Raw genomic sequence first — 20,000 nt, forward strand, 5'->3', positions numbered from 1 at the left:
ATCAGCACAAGGTGAGACTAGCTGTGCAACAGGAATTCCAGTCTCGATGCTGGTCTGTCTGTACACGCATCTGTAACACGTTTAACTGCATTTTGCAGCAACTGCAGCACTTGCATTCGATTGCAGCCTTTCTGTAGGAAGAGGAAAGGCTGCAATCGGTTAAAAACGTGTTACACCTTAAAACTCATGATTTCGGACCACACACCCACATCTCTAAAGTTTCTCACACTTGATGTTGTTTGCGATGCATCAAATTTCTTAGCCGCTTTTTTGCTGTTTTGAGAGGTTCACTCATTCATTGCATGATTCGATTTAATTAATGTAATTAACGTAATCATTCCCATGGGAGTTGACCGTCCAATGAGGTTGCTACATTGTGGATATCTTGCCGCTTTGTGAGGCGATTCTGGGAAGAGTGCACGTGTTTGTGTGGTGATGGAATGGGGTTGTGTGTGTGTGAGATGGTGGATGGAGACTGTGGTGACATGGCAACAAGAAACGTGGTTTGTTTTTTGTGCAGCTCCTACGCAGATTACGTTTGAGAAGGCCGAGCATAGTCAGACTCTTAATGAGACGATGGCGGTTGGTTTATACCTTACTACAGTGAAGATATCGTAAGATCACACGCATTCACGCACTCACACACACACATGGACAAACACATGGACATACACCACACACGCGCGCGCGCACACACACACATACACACACGCACACACACACACGCACGGACACACGCACACACGCGCGCGCGCGCACACACACACACACACACACACACACACACACACACACACACACACACACACACACGCACACACACACTAACACTTTACTCTACTCACACAGTGGGCCAGTCGGCAGCAGTTGCCCATGCAACATTCAGATTCTATCAACCAACATCAACTCCCTAACAGCAATCATACGAAACAAGCAAGACAAAACCCAACCCATACCAATCACCACAGCCGACATATTCACCCAGACAAACTTAGATTACGAACAAGCAGATCCAAACAAAGTCAGCGGCGGCTCAGTCTCATGGACACTAACAATCGAAGGCCATTCAACATCAAAACCTTCTCAAAGCGCCACAACTCTCATAACAGTCACAATCCTCGACCTCAACGACAACAGCCCGACCTTCTCTCCAACAACTGCCACTACAGCCGTGCCCGAAAACATGCCAATCGACTCAACAGTGTTGACCATCTCGGTCACAGACAAAGATGCTGCACAAAATGGTCAATTCAGTGTGAACTTTAGGGACCAAAGTATGGAGCAGATATTCTCGATTTTTTATGTGAGCGATGGGATTTTGATCATGAACAGGAAGGTGCTTGATCGTGAGGATGTGAGTTTGTATAGTTTTGTACTCGAGGCGGTCGACATGGGAGATACACCTCGGACCGGATCGGCACTCGTTAACATCACAATTCTAGACGAGAATGATCACACGCCACGATTTACTCAGTCGGATATCAAACTTGTTGCTAATGAGAATTCCCCCGTTGGTATGACATTGTACTCTCTCACTGCAACTGATGAAGACAGTGGAGAGAACAGGAGAGTGACGTATGAGCTCGTCGAGGGCACGACGGATGGTCTCTTTGTGGTGACATCGGATGGTAACATCAAAGTGGCTCGACATTTCAATTACGAGAATGTCACACGATTTGTCTATGAGTTCAGTGTGGAAGCTCGAGATAACGGGATGCCTCCACGTTCGTCGAATGTCACAGTTGTTGTGAGTATCGCAAACGTGAACGAACACAATCCACGATTTCATCACGACGATTTGGTCTGGTGGATACCAGAGGACACGCCCACGGGTTATCGAGTCGGTCGAGTGGAGGCGACCGATATGGACACTGTGGATCGTAATCGTTTGGTTTATTTTATTAATAAACCGGGATTGATGCCGTTTCGTGTGGATAACAAAACTGGTGAGATATTCACCACACGAAGCGACTTTGACTACGAGTTGGGTCCGAGGGTTTACACCCTCAATGTGTATGTTACTGATGGAGGCTTGCCGACGTCTCGTGAGAGCAACATTCAAGTCAATGTGACAATCACAGACAGCAATGAATTCTCTCCGATATTCTCTCAGTCGCAATATGTTGAGACTATTGATCTTCGTGTGGCCCATCTTAGCTCGGTCGTTGCACGAGTTCGAGCAACCGATGGAGATGGGGGCATGTATGGTGTTATACACTATTCACTAAGTGAATCGTCGTCTTTCTTCCAGGTTAACTCAGCCAGTGGAGATGTTATTCTCATCAACAGCAGTTTGACTGTCGGAGTATCAGAGAACATATCAATGATTGCATTTGATTTGGATGGAAGAAACAGCAGTGTGACAATCACGTTTAATGTGATTATCAGTCCGACCACTTGGAGTAGCACTCATACACCTAGTACACTCACACAGACTGTAGCTCCAACTCTAGAGGCAACTGAAGGCAAGGAAACAAGCCTGCCAGTGATTACTACCACTAGACTTGGCATGTCTGTTGGTTCTACTTCACAAATGAGAAGTCAGTATTTGATTGTTAATTATTTATTGCCAATATATTATTATATAATATTATTGTCAACATATTATTATATATTATTATATATTGACAAATATTGTCTTAATTAATATTAATATTAATAAGTAAAATAGTATTTATTAATTATTGTCAATATATTATTATATTTTGACAACATTGTCAACTTGTCATAATTAATATTAATATTAACAAGTAAAATAATATTAATTAATTATTGTCAATATATTATTATATATTGGCAATGTTGTCCATTCGTCAAGATTGTCAATGTATATTAATAATTAATATTAATATTAACAAGTCAGTTTACTGATTTTTTATTTTGTCATAATTGTATATAATTTTCTCAATAATATACATAATTATTATGTCAATTTGTCAAGATCAATATATTAATAATTAATATTAATATTAACAAGTCAATTTTATTGATTGTTTACAATTACTTTAAACATTCATGTTAATTAATTTATTAATTATTGTTTGTGCAGGTATGGCTATGACTAAAGAGGCTGCAGCAACTGCATCTTCGACACAGAAAGAAGGTGAAAGCAGCCACTCATGCAATCTGATAGCCAGCACAGGTATGGCATAGTAGGGTTTCTGATTGACAAACGCGCGTGCACACACACACACACACATGCACACGGACGGACGGACACACACACACTCACATGGACACACACACACTCACATGGACACACACACACACACACACGCATGCACACGCACATACATGCACTCACATGGACACACACACACATACACACTCACACTCACATGGACACACACACACACACACACACGCACACACACACTCACACTCACACGGGGACACACACACACACACACACACACACACACACACACACGTGAGTGCACACACACATACAAGTGCATGCACACACGGACAGACACACACACACACACACACTCTCTCTCTCTCTCTCTCTCACACACACACACACACTCACACACACACCTCTTCAAAAACTCTGTTGTCATTTACTCATTTCATTCTAGGCTTTTTAGTTGTCAGTATCGTCAGTCTCCTGCTGTTATGATCATCCATTGACCCCACCCCCACAAAGATCAAGTATGTACATTTAGGTTGTATTGCTTTCCAGAACGTCATATCCACAAATCAGTCAGCTAACGTTATCAATCGGTCTCTACAAATTTGTATTTATCTCAATTTTTAAATCAGGTTTAAAATCTGATTTCAATGTCAATATTGATGTATTTCCTTGTACAGTCGTAATTGGGCATTCAGTTGTTGCCATGGCAACTCCACCTTCATTGATAACAATCCATCTATTGACCAGTGACTGTCACTTTCTATATAAATACAAATTCTGTACAAAAGAGCAAACAAGAATTCCTGCTATCTGCTGCTACGTAAAATAATGTCACACACGGGTACTACATGACGTCCTACCCGAGTGTGTGTGTGTGTGTGTGCGAGTGTTTGGAGGGAGTTATGTTGCTGCTGTGCCAGATGCTTGTCGTAGTGACTTGATTCTGTCTTGTATTGAGGTCGGACTGGTTGGTGATGTCTGTAGCTTTGTTTGTCCGGATTCTTTGATGTCGTCTGTTTTCTATACAAATAATTAAATGTATTTATTAGTATGTTCTAATGGCATCATTAGTATCTATAGATAATAAATAAAATATAATAATTAATTAATTTAGTTTACTTGATAAAGTTCTGGGGAATCGTTGACGTAAGACTAGCATTTCCATCGAGGACCCAAACAGTGTGTGTGTGTGTGTATGTGTGTGTGTGTGTGTGTGTGTGTGTGTGTGTGTGTGTGTGTGTGTGTGTGTGTGTGTGTGCATGTGGGTGTGTGTGTGTGTGCATGCACGCGTGTGTGTGTGTGTGTGCATGTGTTGTGTTGTGTTGTGTGGTGTGGTGTGTGTGTGTGTGTGTGTGTGTGTGTGTGTGTGTGTGTGTGTGTGTGTGTGTGTGTGTGTGTGTGTGTGTGTGTGTGTAAATATCTTCATAAAATAAAAGTCCCTTTCTAAATAAAAACCCCACAGTCAATATCTGCATATAACAAAAGTCCCTGTCCAAATAAAAGCCCCACAGTCAATCATACAACATAAGCCCCTGTCTAAATAAAAGCCCTGGGTCTTTTATTACTACACAAACAAGTTTATCGCATTCCACCATTTAATTCAAGCCCTGGGGCTTGTATTAAACAATATGGACGGATACAGTAGCTACATAAGTCAGTACTTTCTCACCTCTTGTTTTGACATTTTCTGTGCCTTTGTCACCCACTCAGGTTTTGTCTTACTGCTCACATTCTCAGGTGGACTTTGCAGTGGACTGAACATACTTCCACTCTTTGATTTTTTCTAAACACGAGAGAAGACTGAATGACATGTACACTAGACCACAGGATGACCTAAACTGCTTGCCCAATTTCAAAGACATGGCCACACCCACGCATAATAAAATAATTTTATCAATTTTTTAAATCTTTACAGCTGAATGTGTCATAAAAGCAAATTTATGCGCATGCGCATTAAATTAATTAAATATTTGGTGCGATTTTATCAATTCCCACATCAGATATTACTAATAAAATTCATCGAACACTCTATTTCAGGTGTCCAACAGTCTGTCACATCTAAACAAATTTGTGTGGCAAAAACGTTTAAAAGTTATTGAAATCAATTGTATTTGGCAGATTAGTCTATCCACTAATATATTTGCCCAATACTAATCAAACACGTTTTTCACTCTCATCACCCTACAATAAGCCATTGTCAGTATGTAATGTTAATGACAGCTAAACAGCTTGACTTTGTTTCATCTGTTATCCATACCTGTGCCTTTCCAATCCGCATCGGCTCGTTCATCGTCTGTGATGACGTCACAAACATTGATTTTGGGCGTGGTCGAGGTGCCGGTTTTCCCTGTTTGAACGATACCAAACTTTCTTGTGCTGTCTTTCTCTTTGCTGCCTCGGCGACCAGCAATGCTGTCGATACTTCGCTGGTTGGACTTGTCGGACTCTTTGGGATCTTATACAACGGATTTGGCTTGTCGCTTACTTCCGGTTTGTTCTTTCTCTTTTGCTCAAGCTCTTGAAGCCTAAACAAAAATTATTTCTGTTTGGAATCAAGTGGTGATATATTAATGGCAATCAAATGTTGATATTAATAAAAATCAAGTGTTGATATTAATAAAAATCATGAGTTGATATTAAGGAAAACAAAATGTTAATATTTATGAAAATCAAGTGTTGATATCAATAAAAATCATGTCTTGATATTAATGACAATCAAATGTTAATATTAATAAAAATTAAGTGTTCATATTAATGGCAATCAAATGTTAATATTAATGGAATCAAGTATTGATAGTAATATTAAAATCAGGTGTTGATATTAATAAAAATCAAGTGCTGATATTAACATCACACCAGAATGGTTGCTTGCTGGTTGATTCTGCTGATGTGCGTACAGCTTCGTGTTTGCTTTCCTCTTTGTCGGATTTCTTTGTTTTGATGGCCTGTAAATAAACAATAGTACAATTGAAATGAAACACGTCAACTGAGTTACTGGACAGACGATGGTACATACAACTGTTTTAGCTCTTTGGAAGCCTTTGGTCTTCGTTTCGGCTGCAGCCTTTGCTTGCACTTTTGTTTCTTCGTCAGCATCTCCAGTGCTGCTTGAGCGTGCTCGTGTCTCGGGTATACGGAAAAGATCCTGATCTTCGGGTATTTGTATGCGGACTGATGGTGGACGACGTCGGTTCTTCTGTGAGAGACTTCGTCGCATGTGGCCGACAGAGAGACCAAGAGTTGGCTGAATAACAGGCACAGCAGACAAGTCTGTAAATAGAAGATGTGCAAATCAATTAACAGAGGAATGTTGCTGTGTTAGGATGAGGAATGCTGTGACTGAACAACATAATATAAATAAATATTAAAATATAAAGTTAAAACTAATAATTAAAATATTAAAGTAAAATAAAAATTATAAAATAACAAATTACAAATAATAAAAATATTAAAATAAATTAATTAGATCAATAAATAAAAATAATATAAAATAATTAGATCAATAAATAAAAACTATAAAATAATAATTAATATTAAAACAAAATAATTAGATCAATAAATAAAATTTATAAAATTAAAAATTAAAATAGTAATAATAAATATTAAAATAAAATAATTAGATCAATAAATAAAAATAAAATAATAATTAAAATAATAATTAAAATTATTAAAATAAAATAAAAATAAATTCAGACTATAAAATAATGTATTCACTGTATGACATCACAAATGAGTTGCAGGTGACAAGCAACAGAATTCTTATCAGATGCTTCATGTCTACTGCAAACTACACAACGTCACTCCATACAAAAGTTTCCTCAAATTGTCATACTGATCATCTCTTATACTAAACCTGTTCGATAGCCACACATAAATGACTGCAGATTGGCATCATAAATGACAGTATGACAACACACGACGTAATCTCTTTCAATCTACTGTCTCACCCATTAGCTCAAGAGTCAAAGTCCTATGACGATGTAAAGGAATAAGAACGAGCTACATGACGGAGGTTACCCTAGCCGGCTGTTTGATGGTGTAAAGCACCAAGCAACTGTGGAGAGACAACGGCATTCTACTGTACTGTACTGTACTGTACTGTACCACTGTGGTGCATTAATCGTCTCTTCAGACCTCCACAATGTATTCATCATGTCTACCAACAATGGACGGTTTACCTGCTGATAAGTATGTCGTGTCAACGTGTATCTCCACTTGTGTAACTTCACTGCTCTCGTCTTGCATTCCAGGAACGCTGGACGGTTGCCCGGTTTCCACCGGGTTTGCACCATCTTTCTGGTCTTGATTAGTTGGTGAATCTTCTGTGTCCTTTGTTGAGTCTTCTGTGTCCTTTGTTGAGTCTTCTGTGTCCTTTGTTGTGTCTTCGGGTGAGCTTTCACGGATGTCGGCCTCCAGCCCATCCAAACGATCAGAAACCGGTTTCGATCCGAGATCGCCGAGGATTGACTGATGCTTGTTCTGTATGCTCTCCCACAATGCATGCTCGCCTTCCTGCATCAAGATGCCACATTTTAAACACAAAATTGATATTAATATAAATATTAATTAATTAATTAATTACGAATAATTGTGGAGTCGCGATCGTGTAGCGTTTCTTCTCTCGTTCACTTCGGAGCTTCTGCAATAAGAGAATCATGTGATGGTGAGAATCGTGAGAAAGGAAACATCACTGACCAACGATTTTTGACGGACCAAGTCCCGTAGTGTCGCCTGCGATGCTCCATGAATTGGAGGTTTAGCACTCCGTAGATTACCAGACGGTTGCCCGTCATTCACATTTGATGCGGCACTAAGCTTCGAATCGGTTGCATCACTTGGTTGACTCACTGCTTCGTCTTGCCTCCCAACCACATCCGTAGCAAAGAATTCGTGATTCTCAACATCATCAAACGCGTCACGCTTTTCACTATCAGCGAAAAACTCGTGAGATTCCAAATCCAATTCAGTCGTATCATTTGACGTCATCTCTGATGTCATCATCTCTGTCTTCTTGATCACTTTCGTGATCGTTTGTTCTTCCTTCTTTGCAAGTGCCGCCTTCACTTGTTCGGCACTTGATACGGCTTCCTGTGATGGTCGTCGTTGTCGAGCTTCTTCGACGAGTGCAGTGAGAGCTCCACTTGTTGACTTCTTGATGGGGATTGATGATGGTTTGTTCTCGTCGGTTGTGTTGCTCTCTAGATCTGTCGTGTTGTCAAACATCCATTGCTGAGCAGCTTGCACACGAGCCCACTCTTCATCCGACACATTGTGACGCTGCAATACAACAACAAATGTTAACGGATGGTGTGTGTGTGTGCACGTGTGTGTGTGTGTGTGAATAATATTCTTACTTTCAACACTCCAGCCTTGGCCTCCAAAGACAATGCATCGACATTTTCATCAGGATGCTTGCGAATAATGGGAGGAGTCTAACCACATGAAACACATTAATATTAACTAACCCCATATGTAAATACTAACTCATCCAACATGATCACCTTTGCTGATGACAAAACCCCTTGATCTACTTTCAAAAGACTGCTGTCGACGAACATAGCATCTTGCTTTGCTTTCACTTGTGCCCACACATCATCCTATACAAACACGTACATGTATGACAACAATACATTAAATTACAATCAGAATTGTAGTCAAACCCCGACTTCAACTGTAACGGGTCTCTTTCTAAATCGAAAGAGAGCAGGCGATGACGTCTATAAACAAACTTATTTTAATTAATTAAATAATTCATTAATTAATTGAGTTAATCAATCACGTGTCTGGTCGCGTGTTTCTTCGTTACTTCTTCCTCTAACAAACAGCAATGCATAGAATTACCTCTTCACATTCGATCGTACAAGACTACCTTCGGGTTCGTCGTCGTCTTCTCTAAACGCTGACAATGGCGACGCGGTTTCTGATCGTTCACTGCTGATTATGGAATCTTCTTCACTCTTTGTTGGTGACATCACTCCTTCGGGTGTCGACACAGAGCGCCTCATTGCATCACTCGACCTTGATCCTTTGCTGAAGATCCGCTTCAACCAGTTCTGTTTCTTTCTCTTCTCTGAAGATTCAGATAGTCGTTTCTCACTCGAATGGCCATCCTGTCCCTCTACCTCTGGTGTGGGAGATCGGCTGTTGGTAGGCATGTGCTGGGCCTCGGTGGCTAATATAAACAATAAAATAATTAAACTTAAGCATACTGACCAGTCCAGTTTAATTAATTAAAATTATTGAGTCAATAAATAATTTATTATATACAAATTAATGTATTAAGTATGTAGTATACATTTATGTTACTCTATTGTATATAATAAAATATAATTTATATCAATTATTATATATAAATCATATGCTAATATATTTTATATACTAAAATATAATTTATATCAATTATTATATATAATCATATGTTAATCTATTTTATATAATAAAATATAATTTATATCAATTATTATATATAATCATATGTTAATCTATTTTATATAATGAAATATAATTTATATCAATTTATATCAATTACTATATATGAATCATATGTTAATTTATTATATATTTGTAGTATACATTCATTCCGTATTGCCCTCGGAATCCCAAATTACGCGCATTCTAATACACGCAAAGCACCGAATTCCGAGGCAACAAACGTCACGTCACACATTCCAAGAATGTCCACATGTCACATGCACGTGACACACGATTTCCTCCAACTCCTTCACAGCTCGTCCATTCAACGCGTCCACCTCATACACACACACAACCCCACACCCAACCACCAACCACACCAACCGATCCACAACCAACACACCGCACGCCACACGCCACACTCCCGTCGGTCACGTGACCAACCAGACACGGCGACAGCATCGACACCCAAGAAGCCCAAACGTGCAGCGCTCGAACAACACACGATTAGATCAACGGAAAAGGGTAGACCAAGACACGACAAATGCGCGCCGTTTCGCAACGATCGCGCAAGCGGAAAACGCCGAATGAAAGAGAAAAGAGCGCCAACTCGAAACATTCACTCACACGTGCCGTTTTTCTCGCCTATCTTCTTTTTCCGACCCATTCCCGTGCGTCCTGCGTGACGTTTCGCGTCGCGATCGACCGTAATGCGACGATTCCGCTTGAAATCTCACTGCACGACGCTCGCCAGTTGATCGAAAGTCTTTGGAAAAGCGAGTTATGGTTGTAGGATGAGGTAGACAGAGGTGGCGATGCCCGTAGCGACAAGAGGAAGTAAATTCAAATCTAATCTGTGAAACCACGCCCACATGTTGAAATAAACGATTTGTGTCTACTCATATCCGGGTATTAAAGTCACTTTATACGGGTATTCATTGAGTTTTGTTATGTTCATAATTAAATAATTTGTAAACGTAATATTTTGTATTTAGTAATAGAACTGTGAAGTACATGAGATGAGTGTGTGAACTTTGAAAAAAAATTGTGTTAATTAATTTTAATATTAATAACACGTGTAAGCGTTAGAAACAATTTCACGCTACACATTATGATATTACTAAACAACACTTTTTGTTTTTTCTTCTTTGTTATATCGACATCAGATGGTTGCACTACCCTGTACATATATTAAGTCACGTGACTTAAAATTTAAAATATTAAAAACTATTAGATTTGTTTTATTGTTATTAGCGACTACATATTGTTACGTCATATTGTTATATATTTACACTAATCTACTTTTGTTTTACTAACTAAACAAGCACCACTAGAACTATTTAGTTTATACCTGACGTCACACATTCTTAACACGTGACTTAATTAACGAGTCACGTGATATTATACAACATGGCGTCCGCAGTTGAAACCGTCAGTATGCGTACCGGAGAGCGGGAAACGTTTACAGCGAAGGTCAACCGGAAAAACAAGCTAGAATTAGATCTCGAATATGCGCTCTTGTCTGGATTTCCAGAACAAATTTGTGTGATGAGGAAACTGAAGGTATTGAGAGTTCGTACAGACAACATACACTCTAGACCCAAAACGATTGCCAAACTGAGGGAACTGGAAGAGATATATTTGATTGCAAGTTTGTATGTGGATGAGGACGAACCATCAGGAGGTGTTGGTCTGCACGAGGTCCCTACTGTTTATGATCTTGCATGTCTGAAAGTTTTCTGTGTGGAGGGTAACACTCAATGCCATTGCTGTTTGATGAGCTAATGTCATGTCAACTGCCCAGTACTCTTGTAGTAGTGGAAATGGTGAGATGTGGTTTGATACAAGCGACTATGTGATCTGCAACAATGTGAAACTGTGGAGATTGGATTTGTCATTCAACAATCTGCAGTCTTTCGAATATAACAACACAGAGACGATAGGAGGTTAACAGTCTTGAATGATTTAGAAAAGCTGGATTTGTCATACAACAGAAATCTCTACACATTTACATTAGCAGGTCTCACATTAATTTAGGGATGATGGAGTATGACGTGGCAGAATAAAGATTCTAGTGATGGGAATTACAAAGGCAGGAAGAACAAGCCTCGTTGAAGCACTGGAGAGTGGTAATCCATTTCTGGCAGAACCCGATGAGAGAACTATAGGTGTGCAAGGAAAAGTGATGAAGCTGGATGATAAAATAGAATGCAAAGTCATCGACTGTGTTGGTCATAAGGTATGCATGCTATCCAACCAGCTGATGGTTAGTGACAATTTGTTGGCATTGATCAGTCGGTATCAGTTCACTGCACAATGTTTTCATTGCAATATTGGAGATTTCCTGCAAGTTTTGTATGAGAGAAACAGCAGAGCTCAGTTGCTATTGTGGTCAGTAAAGAGAAATGATTAGAAAGTGGAATGAACATCTACACACTCATCTACGTCAATTCCTGGACATGAGACGAGTTCAGATCAAGAGAATGGCAGCGAGCATTGCAGTTAGTGATTGTGGTGAAAGCAAATTCGTGTCAAAACGTCTTCAATTCTTTGAATCCCAACGAATAACTGTTGAAGAAAAGGCAATAGTAATAAGTGCAGCCACACACGAAGGAGTGGTCAGTCTAAATGATTGTTTAAGAGAATTGTGTGTAGATGAACGTTTACTGCCTTTACTGCACACAGACTTGCCATCATCATGGGTGACTGTAGAAGATAAGTTGATTATACCACAACCTCACACGTCTGTTCCCATTACAGATGTCTCTTATGTAATGAAAGTGTGTGTAGAGCACGGCCTGACAGAAGAAAGGTGACTTGAGTTACCAATCTACCTCAACCAGGTTGGAAGCATTCTGTAACAAGTATTGTTGGTACTGACCAGTCCACAGTGTCAGAGCTGTATGAAGGAATTCTGACCCTAGTTTTACCCCTGCAGCAGCATCTCGTATATTGCCTGAGTGGCAAGAGTCTAGAAAGAATGAACTGAAGGTATGTGAATTGTATGATGCTTTACTGGTTGCTCACATTCCATCTGATCCACAACGGCATTTGAGTGATTTCATGTCACCTGATGCAGCATCTGGATTAGAAAATCTAAAGAGACAGCTGCACGTGGTGAGACAAGTCCAGCTGACTCTGACATGGTCACTCCACTCATCATAAAGAAAGCAGCCATAAATATTTCAGAACATTGGCATGAAATTGGTATACACCTTGGAGTCTCACGTGCAGTCATGACTGAATGTAGACGACCACAGTACACATTGAAATAAAAGTGAACTTGTTTTGTCAGCTTGGACAAATTGAAAACAGACATTTTACAGTTGGTCAGTTGTTGTCTGCTTGTGATAAAGCTAAAGTAGGTGGAGCAGTGAGGAAAGGATTGAAGAGTAATACAGCAGACTGAATGATTTTATAGATGCACACTAAAGTGTGTACTTGTGGTTTATATTTTTACTTTTTAACATGTTATCATATACATGTGTGTGTGTGTGTGTGTGTGTGTGTGTGTGTGTGTGCGTGTGTGTGTGTGTGTGTGTGTGTGTGTGTGTGTGTGTGTGTGTGTGTGTGTGTGTGTGTGTGTGTGTGTGTGTATTGTATCTGTAAATAGGGTTGGACTGCAGAGGCCAATTGCTATGGTTATAAGTACAGTAGGTATACATGTACTGATGTTAAGATTTTGTCAATATATTGTTACACTTACTGTTGTTAAACTCACCCTGTTGCCGAACAACCGATCGCACTAATTTGTTTGGTATTATAACGCGCGTTAACTGTATGTGACGTCATGTTTTTTAGGTTGACGTCAAAAAATTATATTTACTTGTGTATTGATACATACGGGTGTGCTCAAATTTGTCTACATGTACAATACACAACTTACAGAAAAAAATTGTACAGTACATATCAATTAAGTCGACCTATTGAATTCAATACTTTATGATGGCGTCCGGGTAATTTAGTTGTCAATCATCGTCTTTCAAGCTCGCTGTTGACGAGATGTTTGTGTGTCTGATTCAGATCTAAGGTCTCCTTCAAGATAACCTTGACATCTGATCCCAAGTTGCCCTACAAAGTGTACGTACGGGACTTTCACTCTGTTGCTTGGTCGATTTGCTGTCATCTCGTTTGCTCATCGACAGACTGAGCGTACCGGAAAATACTCCGTTTACCGCCGTTCTTAAGTTTGCAGCAGAAGAGGTTGGTTGATGAAATTACGTGTGATGACGTCAGACTGGTATGACGTCATGTGTTGCTATGGAAACGGATTATATGATTGTTTGCAGTACACTGTTATCAACTAGTATTGTAGATATTTTTAATAATTTTATTGCAGCAATATAATTAATTAATTTTGTTGGCACTCTAGCAAGGTGGCATTGATGTCAATAAGCTAAGGCATACTTAAAAGTTTGTATTGCACTAACACACACACACACACACACACACACACACACACACACACACACACACACACACACACACACACACACACACACACCACACACACACACACACACACACACACACACACACACACACACACACACACACACACAGATGGACACACACACAGATGTACACACACACACACACACACACACACACACACACACACACACACACACACACACACCACACACACACACACACACACACACACACACAGTGACAAACACACACACACACGCTCGCAGCTCTGAAGCAACGGTGTAAACACAGCTTCATTTACTAGTTAATTTTGTTGACACTGTAGCAAGGTGGCATTGATGTCAATAAGCTAAGGCACACTTAAAAGTTTGCATTGTTTTACTGAGAAAATAAGATTAAAAATTCTGTTGTAGCAAGTGTGTTATGACTATGAGAAAAAATTGTAATTGTTGACATGATAAGATATCGGAATGTGTGCAGTAATGTGTTAGACTAGACTCAGTCTCACTCCATCGTCATCATTCCCAGATGGTTAACCGTCATTGGAGCGACCCAGCGACACTCTGCTGAGGATTGACAATCCGGGTGGAGTGAGACTGGGTTGAGTCTATTATGTGTTGGTTTGGGTGTTTTAGGTGTTTGGTGATTTGTTGGCTTTTATTGTTTTTTACTCTTTTGTAGTTCAAAGTTCCGTCTGCAACGAGTGCTATTATAACAAATGGTAAGTTGATTGGTGTGGCAGTGTATTAGGGTTTGGACTGAGATTTTATGGATTTGTGTGGTTCGACTGTTTTATTTGTTTGGCTGTCTGTTTGTTTGTTTATTTGTTTGGCTGTCTGTTTGTTTGTTTATTTGTTCGGCTGTCTGTTTGTTTATTTGTTTGGCTGTCTGTTTGTTTGTTTATTTGTTTGGCTGTCTGTTTGTTTGTTTATTTGTTTGGCTGTCTGTTTGTTTATTTGTTTGGCTGTCTGTTTGTTTGTTTATTTGTTTAGCTGTCTGTTTGTTTATTTGTTTGGCTGTCTGTTTGTTTGTTTATTTGTTTGGTTGTCTGTTTGTTTGTTTATTTGTTTGGCTGTCTGTTTGTTTATTTGTTTGGCTGTCTGTTTGTTTGTTTATTTGTTTGGCTGTCTGTTTGTTTGTTTATTTGTTTGGCTGTCTGTTTGTTTGTTTACTTGTTTGGCTGTCTGTTTGCTTGTCTACCTGTTTGTCTGTCTACTTGTTTGTCAGGTTGCTTGTTTATCTGTTTGTCTTTCTGTTTATTTGTTTGTCCGGTTGTTTATATGTCTGTTTATATGTTTGTTTGTCCACGTGTTTATCAAACTATTTGTTTATATATTTGTATGTTTGTGTATCTGTTTGTCAGCCTGTTTGTCTATCTGTTTATGTGTTTGTCTGATTGTTTGTTTATCAGTTTGTTTGTCTATCTGTTTGTCTGTCTGTTTATCTGTTTGTCTGATTGTTTGTGTATCTGTTTATCAGTTTGTCTGTCTGTTTATCTGTTTGTCTGATTGTTTGTTTATCTGTTTATCAGTTTGTTTGTCTATCTGTTTGTCTGATTGTTTGTTTATCTGTTTGTCTGTCTGTTTATCTGTTTGTCTGATTGTTTGTTTATCTGTTTGGTTGTGTATATGATTGTTAGTGTGTTTGTTTATTGTTACTTTGTTTTCTGCTTGTGGTTTTTCTGTTTGAGTTTGTAACTCATTAGTTCTCTGTTTATGATGTACTTGCCAATCTCATTGATATCTACCATTACCAACCAACCAATTAAATAAAAAATAACCCACCTTGTTATCACACTCAAATGCCACTACTCCAAGTATGCAACACTATTTCCTCTACCTTTTATAGAAACCGCAAACATCTAATGACTAACACACAACATCATGTGGTGATCAGTCATTGTTATTCTACTTTCTCTAATAAACATTTGCTTTTATTGGTATGCACATGGATGTGGTCAACAGAAAGTTTTTTCACAGCAATGGACCCACCACAACTGATTCAATGGTGACAGCACCACCTTGGATGGGCCACCCACACTTACATTGATTTTCCTGGCGAATATTAGAGGGGCAATGCCACGTCACGTGACTTTCTCTAGAGTATCTGGTACTATAAAGAGCATCTAAAGTAAGACTTGCTGGCAGCTTTAATAAGTAAGCCCTGAAGTTGTGGTTTACACAGAATGATATTTTTGGTGCATTTGAGTGAGAGCAATTAGGGTAGCCTTTTGAGTGCCTTGTAGAACATGATCATGTTTGTCTTCAGTAATAACCATCTATCTGCTTGATTGACTGTGGCTTTTCTACTTTATTTTGTGACAGCTTTGGGTTTTGCTAATTATTGTTTCCTGTTGATAAGTGGGGGTGCAGCTCTACAGGGGATTGTTGTGTTTTTATGTGACTGTTCTGTTTTTTTGTGGTGATGGATGGGAAGATGTATGGGTGCACATGGTACAAACCTTGACCTCCAGCTGTTTGTAAACAAAGAAGCCCTGGGTTTGATCAAATTACTTGTATTCTAACCACAATCACACAATAGGCTTGTCTAGTTAACAGGAAATTTAGGATGGTTGTTTGCCATTTTGTGTTGCTTGAATGATACCAAATCTTTGTATCATTTAAACTACTAAAGACACAAATGAACAGATGAACAGTAGTTGCAGTATTCCTATCACTTGTTGAGGTATTGGATTATTTGGGTCAATTGTGCCCTAACTTAGAGGGAGAGAGGCAAACAAACATAAAACTGTGCAGATTGCATCTCATTTAATGCTAAATTTGACTCGTTTTTGCTGTTTTTAGATGGTATAGGCATCAATCCAGCTCAGAGTGCAGGTAACTTGAATTGTTGAGCTAAGCTGCAAGCAACAACCATGTTATCAATGCATGAATGTGTGTTTGTGTTTGCATCTCTAGGCAACGTCTTTCTCAAACACGGCTCAGAACTGCGTCTAATACCTCGCGACAGAGTTGGAAACTGTAGTCATAGTCATCATTAGCTATTTTGAGTAGCAAATACGCAAATGAGATATTGACAAACCGGCAATGACGTAATAGTTCTAATAACGTCATCACCACCACTTTACACCCGGTGTCATTGTCCCGGATGTTTACATTCATACACTGCAGTGTAGAGAAGAGCATGGCAGCAGCTGAAACGATCTGTATCCACGTCGAGGATGCTCCCGTCGATCTCGACGAGTACGACGAGGAGGAGGAGGACGATTTTGTCGCCGAGTTGCCCGGCTACATGAAGGTGCACCAGCCGGGAAAGGCAATTACGAGCAAACGCGGCACGGTGAGAGGCATGGAGAGCAAGGTGGCCAACACAGTTGCTGGCATACGCAAGATGAATGAGGATCGCGAGCGATCGGAGCAGAGCGCGCGTCTAATGCGACTTCTAGAGGTGAGAGACTGTGTGAATGAAATCGGACAAGTCCGACTCAGTCAGGATTCAGTCATCGTTCCGCGTTACTGCCTGCATGATTCTCGCCGCTTTGTCAGTCTGTGAGTGAATGAAGTCGGACAAATTCGACTCAGTCAGGATTCAGTCAGGATTCAGTCAGGATTCAGTCATCCCTCCGCTTTATAGTTGCACTCGTCGCTTTCGCGCCGCTTGACGCTTTATGTGTCTGAAGGCTGTGAGTGACGTGAGAGACGAGTTCGAGTGCGAAACATAATACAGTGTTGTTTGTTTGACTAAACGTGGCGTGTCTAGGGCGGTTGTATTGTTGTTACTTCACAGCCGGAATCTCATTAATTGCCCGCGTTTAGCGTCAACCGTTTCCCCCCTAGTACCCAATCGCTTGATTAGATACGTTTTGTTCTTGTCGGTTCTTGTTGACCAGCTTCGTCTTTGACAAGACAGTCTCCCTGACTGACTTTCAGCTTGTCTATTTGAAGTTTGTTTCGGTTGTTGCGCCTCTGTACAGCGCCCTGTATGTTGTTTTTGGTGAAGGGTGCAGTTCCATGCCAACCGATTTCCTAATTTGTTTACGCTGCATAGTAAACATGCGACAGGGTGGTCGATGTGCGCATGCGCACTTACATTACAAATTAATATTAATTAGTAACATAAATTTAATATATAGATTAAACATAAATTTAATTAACATGCACGAGTCAGGTTTTCTTCCAGTGCTTTTTCGCTGTCACTGGTTGGTAAATGGGTTACTACACACACTGATTCTGTGACAAAATTCCTCTGCAAACTTCCATTACTTCATGTGTACTTTAAGTTAAAGTCTTTATTATTTGTTTTATGGTTGTGTTGTGTATAGGAGGAAAGCCCTGATGCTGATGGCCGAGGTGGGAAAATTGTGGTGTATACAACGAGTCTGTCTGCTATTCGAGACACATACAAAGAGTGTCGGGCTGTTAACTTGATGTTGAGAGGTCACTGTGTGATGATACAACAGAAGGATATTATGCTACATGAAGAGTATCACAAGGAACTGAAGGAGAGACTGGATGATGACACGGTCACCGTTCCACAGGTTTTCATCAATGGACATCACATTGGGGTAAGTTAGTCAGAATTGATATTAATTAATATTGTTATTACCGTACTTAGTTTTTATTAAATTTGATTATTGTGTTTAATTAATGTTATTTATTTATTATTTAATTATTTATTTCTTTTAATTATTTATGATTTAAAATTATTTTTTATTTTTGTTTTATTATGTATGTATATATGTATTTTATTTTTAATTTATCATTTTAGTAATAATGTTAATTGATTATTTATTTAATAATGTTAATTAATTAATTATTATTTTATGGTAGTAAATATAGTTATTTAATTATTTATTTATTATTTACTTTATTATTTAATTTATTATTTAATTTATTTTAGTAATTACATTGTTAATTAATTTATTAATTATTAATTAAAGTATATTATTTTATTTTATTTATTTATTGCATTATTAATGAAGAAGCACTAGAAGTGCAAACCCTCGGCTATGTCAGAATGGTCTAAACAACACCAACCGCCACATACAGCGAAAGTCTAGAGCACATACGAAAACCAACTTTCAGCTAGATAGGTACAAAAGAAGCAGCACTGATTTTCAGTGAACAAAACACGATTTCATGCACCTACAATGTTATGAGCTTTCAGAAGATGACACCATTGATGGAACAAGCATAATGTTACAACCTTTGCTCTCTAAACGTCTAGTTGTTTGTGCAACTTCTCTAGGCGTCTGGTTGTCAGTAACCCCAGAGCCAAAACAAAATTAGATGTGGGAAAACATGAAGGTTACAAATGTAGCTAGATTAGGTGTTGTTTCTAAGTGCTAAACCCTCATGTACAACAAAAGAAACAGCTCGCCACCGACTTTCCAGCTCACAACAATCTAGACGTCTGGTTGTTTGTGCAGCTTCACTAGACGTCTGGTTGTTGTCGTAATGGGGGAAAACATGCACGTTTCAACTGTAGATCAGGTCGTTTTGAAGTGCTGGAACAAGCCAAATGTTACAAGTCAGAGAGCCTTGACGCTAGGTATAGGCCGGCTGGCCATCTTCGCCTGACACGAAGTAAGGGGCGTGATCATTGTTCTGTTTGTTGGTGGGAAACATATGTTACAAATGTAGAGCAAAACAAGCAGCTCACCGCTGAACTTTTTAGCTTACAAGAATGTAAAAGTCTCGTTCTTTGTGCAGCTTTTATAGGCGTCTCGTTGTTTGTGCAGCTTCTCTAGCTAGACGTTTGGTTGTTGCCTAGTAGCAGCTAGCAAACAAAGAGAGGTGGAGCCTCATGATGACATCACGTTCATCTATTGTTCGGTGATGACACCACTTCTCCTCTATTGGTCGCAATATCTTCATTTGCATCTGCACTAATCGAGTATAAATACGGTCGGTCATCAAACGATTACTATACCCTTAGCCCGGAAATCCAGGCCTTGGGTAATTAGTTTATTTATGTGTTTGCATGTTTTCATCCATTCTTATGATTTGAGTGTTCACGACTAAGGAACACTCACTAATGTGTTAACAGTTTGCTCCAC

At 39.3% G+C, this 20,000-nt stretch overlaps 4 protein-coding genes across 5 annotated transcripts in view; 3 read left to right on the forward strand and 1 right to left on the reverse strand.

Annotated features, from left to right (window-relative positions):
- The window catches only part of LOC134189490 (protocadherin-11 Y-linked-like), a 3,862-nt gene extending 140 nt beyond the window's left edge, over positions 1-3,722 (forward strand). Inside the window, exons 1-5 of one of the 2 annotated variants that reach the window (XM_062657775.1) lie at positions 1-11; positions 521-614; positions 850-2,540; positions 3,050-3,142; positions 3,582-3,722. The exon at positions 1-11 is cut by the window's left edge and continues 140 nt beyond it. In XM_062657775.1, coding sequence (XP_062513759.1) covers positions 1-11; positions 521-614; positions 850-2,540; positions 3,050-3,142; positions 3,582-3,622 — 1,930 coding nt within the window. In that variant the 3' untranslated portion in view covers positions 3,623-3,722. The other variant, XM_062657774.1, reaches the window with a different exon arrangement.
- Positions 3,723-3,854: 132 nt separating this feature from the next.
- LOC134189489 (ankyrin repeat domain-containing protein 36A-like) lies at positions 3,855-10,400 on the reverse strand. The gene is made up of 14 exons (XM_062657773.1): positions 10,175-10,400; positions 9,006-9,308; positions 8,916-8,950; positions 8,797-8,853; positions 8,638-8,733; positions 8,491-8,568; positions 7,832-8,413; positions 7,719-7,775; positions 7,315-7,648; positions 6,153-6,406; positions 5,993-6,081; positions 5,394-5,661; positions 4,806-4,919; positions 3,855-4,156 (listed from the first exon to the last, which is right to left on the reverse strand). Exons 1-14 carry the CDS (start codon positions 10,212-10,214, stop codon positions 4,037-4,039), a joined length of 2,427 nt encoding a protein of 808 aa, XP_062513757.1. The 5' UTR covers positions 10,215-10,400; the 3' UTR covers positions 3,855-4,036.
- Positions 10,401-13,345: 2,945 nt separating this feature from the next.
- On the forward strand, positions 13,346-17,086 carry LOC134189713 (ubiquitin-fold modifier 1). The gene is made up of 6 exons (XM_062658073.1): positions 13,346-13,503; positions 13,571-13,627; positions 13,693-13,750; positions 14,663-14,702; positions 16,786-16,818; positions 16,900-17,086. Exons 1-6 carry the CDS (start codon positions 13,490-13,492, stop codon positions 16,980-16,982), a joined length of 285 nt encoding a protein of 94 aa, XP_062514057.1. The 5' UTR covers positions 13,346-13,489; the 3' UTR covers positions 16,983-17,086.
- Positions 17,087-17,089: 3 nt separating this feature from the next.
- LOC134189712 (glutaredoxin domain-containing cysteine-rich protein 1-like) overlaps positions 17,090-20,000 on the forward strand; it is a 3,380-nt gene continuing 469 nt past the window's right edge. The window contains exons 1-2 of the mRNA XM_062658072.1: positions 17,090-17,389; positions 18,264-18,506. Of these exons, the coding sequence (XP_062514056.1) occupies positions 17,090-17,389; positions 18,264-18,506 (543 nt within the window). The remainder of the gene's footprint in view (positions 17,390-18,263; positions 18,507-20,000) is intronic.

This window comes from Corticium candelabrum, chromosome 14 (genome assembly GCF_963422355.1).
Source record: "Corticium candelabrum chromosome 14, ooCorCand1.1, whole genome shotgun sequence".
Lineage (NCBI taxonomy): Eukaryota > Metazoa > Porifera > Homoscleromorpha > Homosclerophorida > Plakinidae > Corticium > Corticium candelabrum.

Bases quoted from the DNA above. Each gene is read 5' to 3' on its own strand.
- LOC134189489 (XM_062657773.1), bottom strand. From the start codon at position 10,214: ATGGGTCGGAAAAAGAAGATAGGCGAGAAAAACGGCACGT. The intron at 7,649-7,718 runs GTAATTAATTAA...ATCTTGATGCAG, and splicing joins TCGCGACTCCACAATTATTC to GAAGGCGAGCATGCATTGTG. The intron at 6,082-6,152 runs GTATGTACCATC...GTTTATTTACAG, and splicing joins TCCAAAGAGCTAAAACAGTT to GCCATCAAAACAAAGAAATC.
- LOC134189713 (XM_062658073.1), top strand. The intron at 13,751-14,662 runs GTTGGTTGATGA...ACTCTTTTGTAG, and splicing joins TTAAGTTTGCAGCAGAAGAG to TTCAAAGTTCCGTCTGCAAC. The intron at 14,703-16,785 runs GTAAGTTGATTG...TGCTGTTTTTAG, and splicing joins GAGTGCTATTATAACAAATG to ATGGTATAGGCATCAATCCA.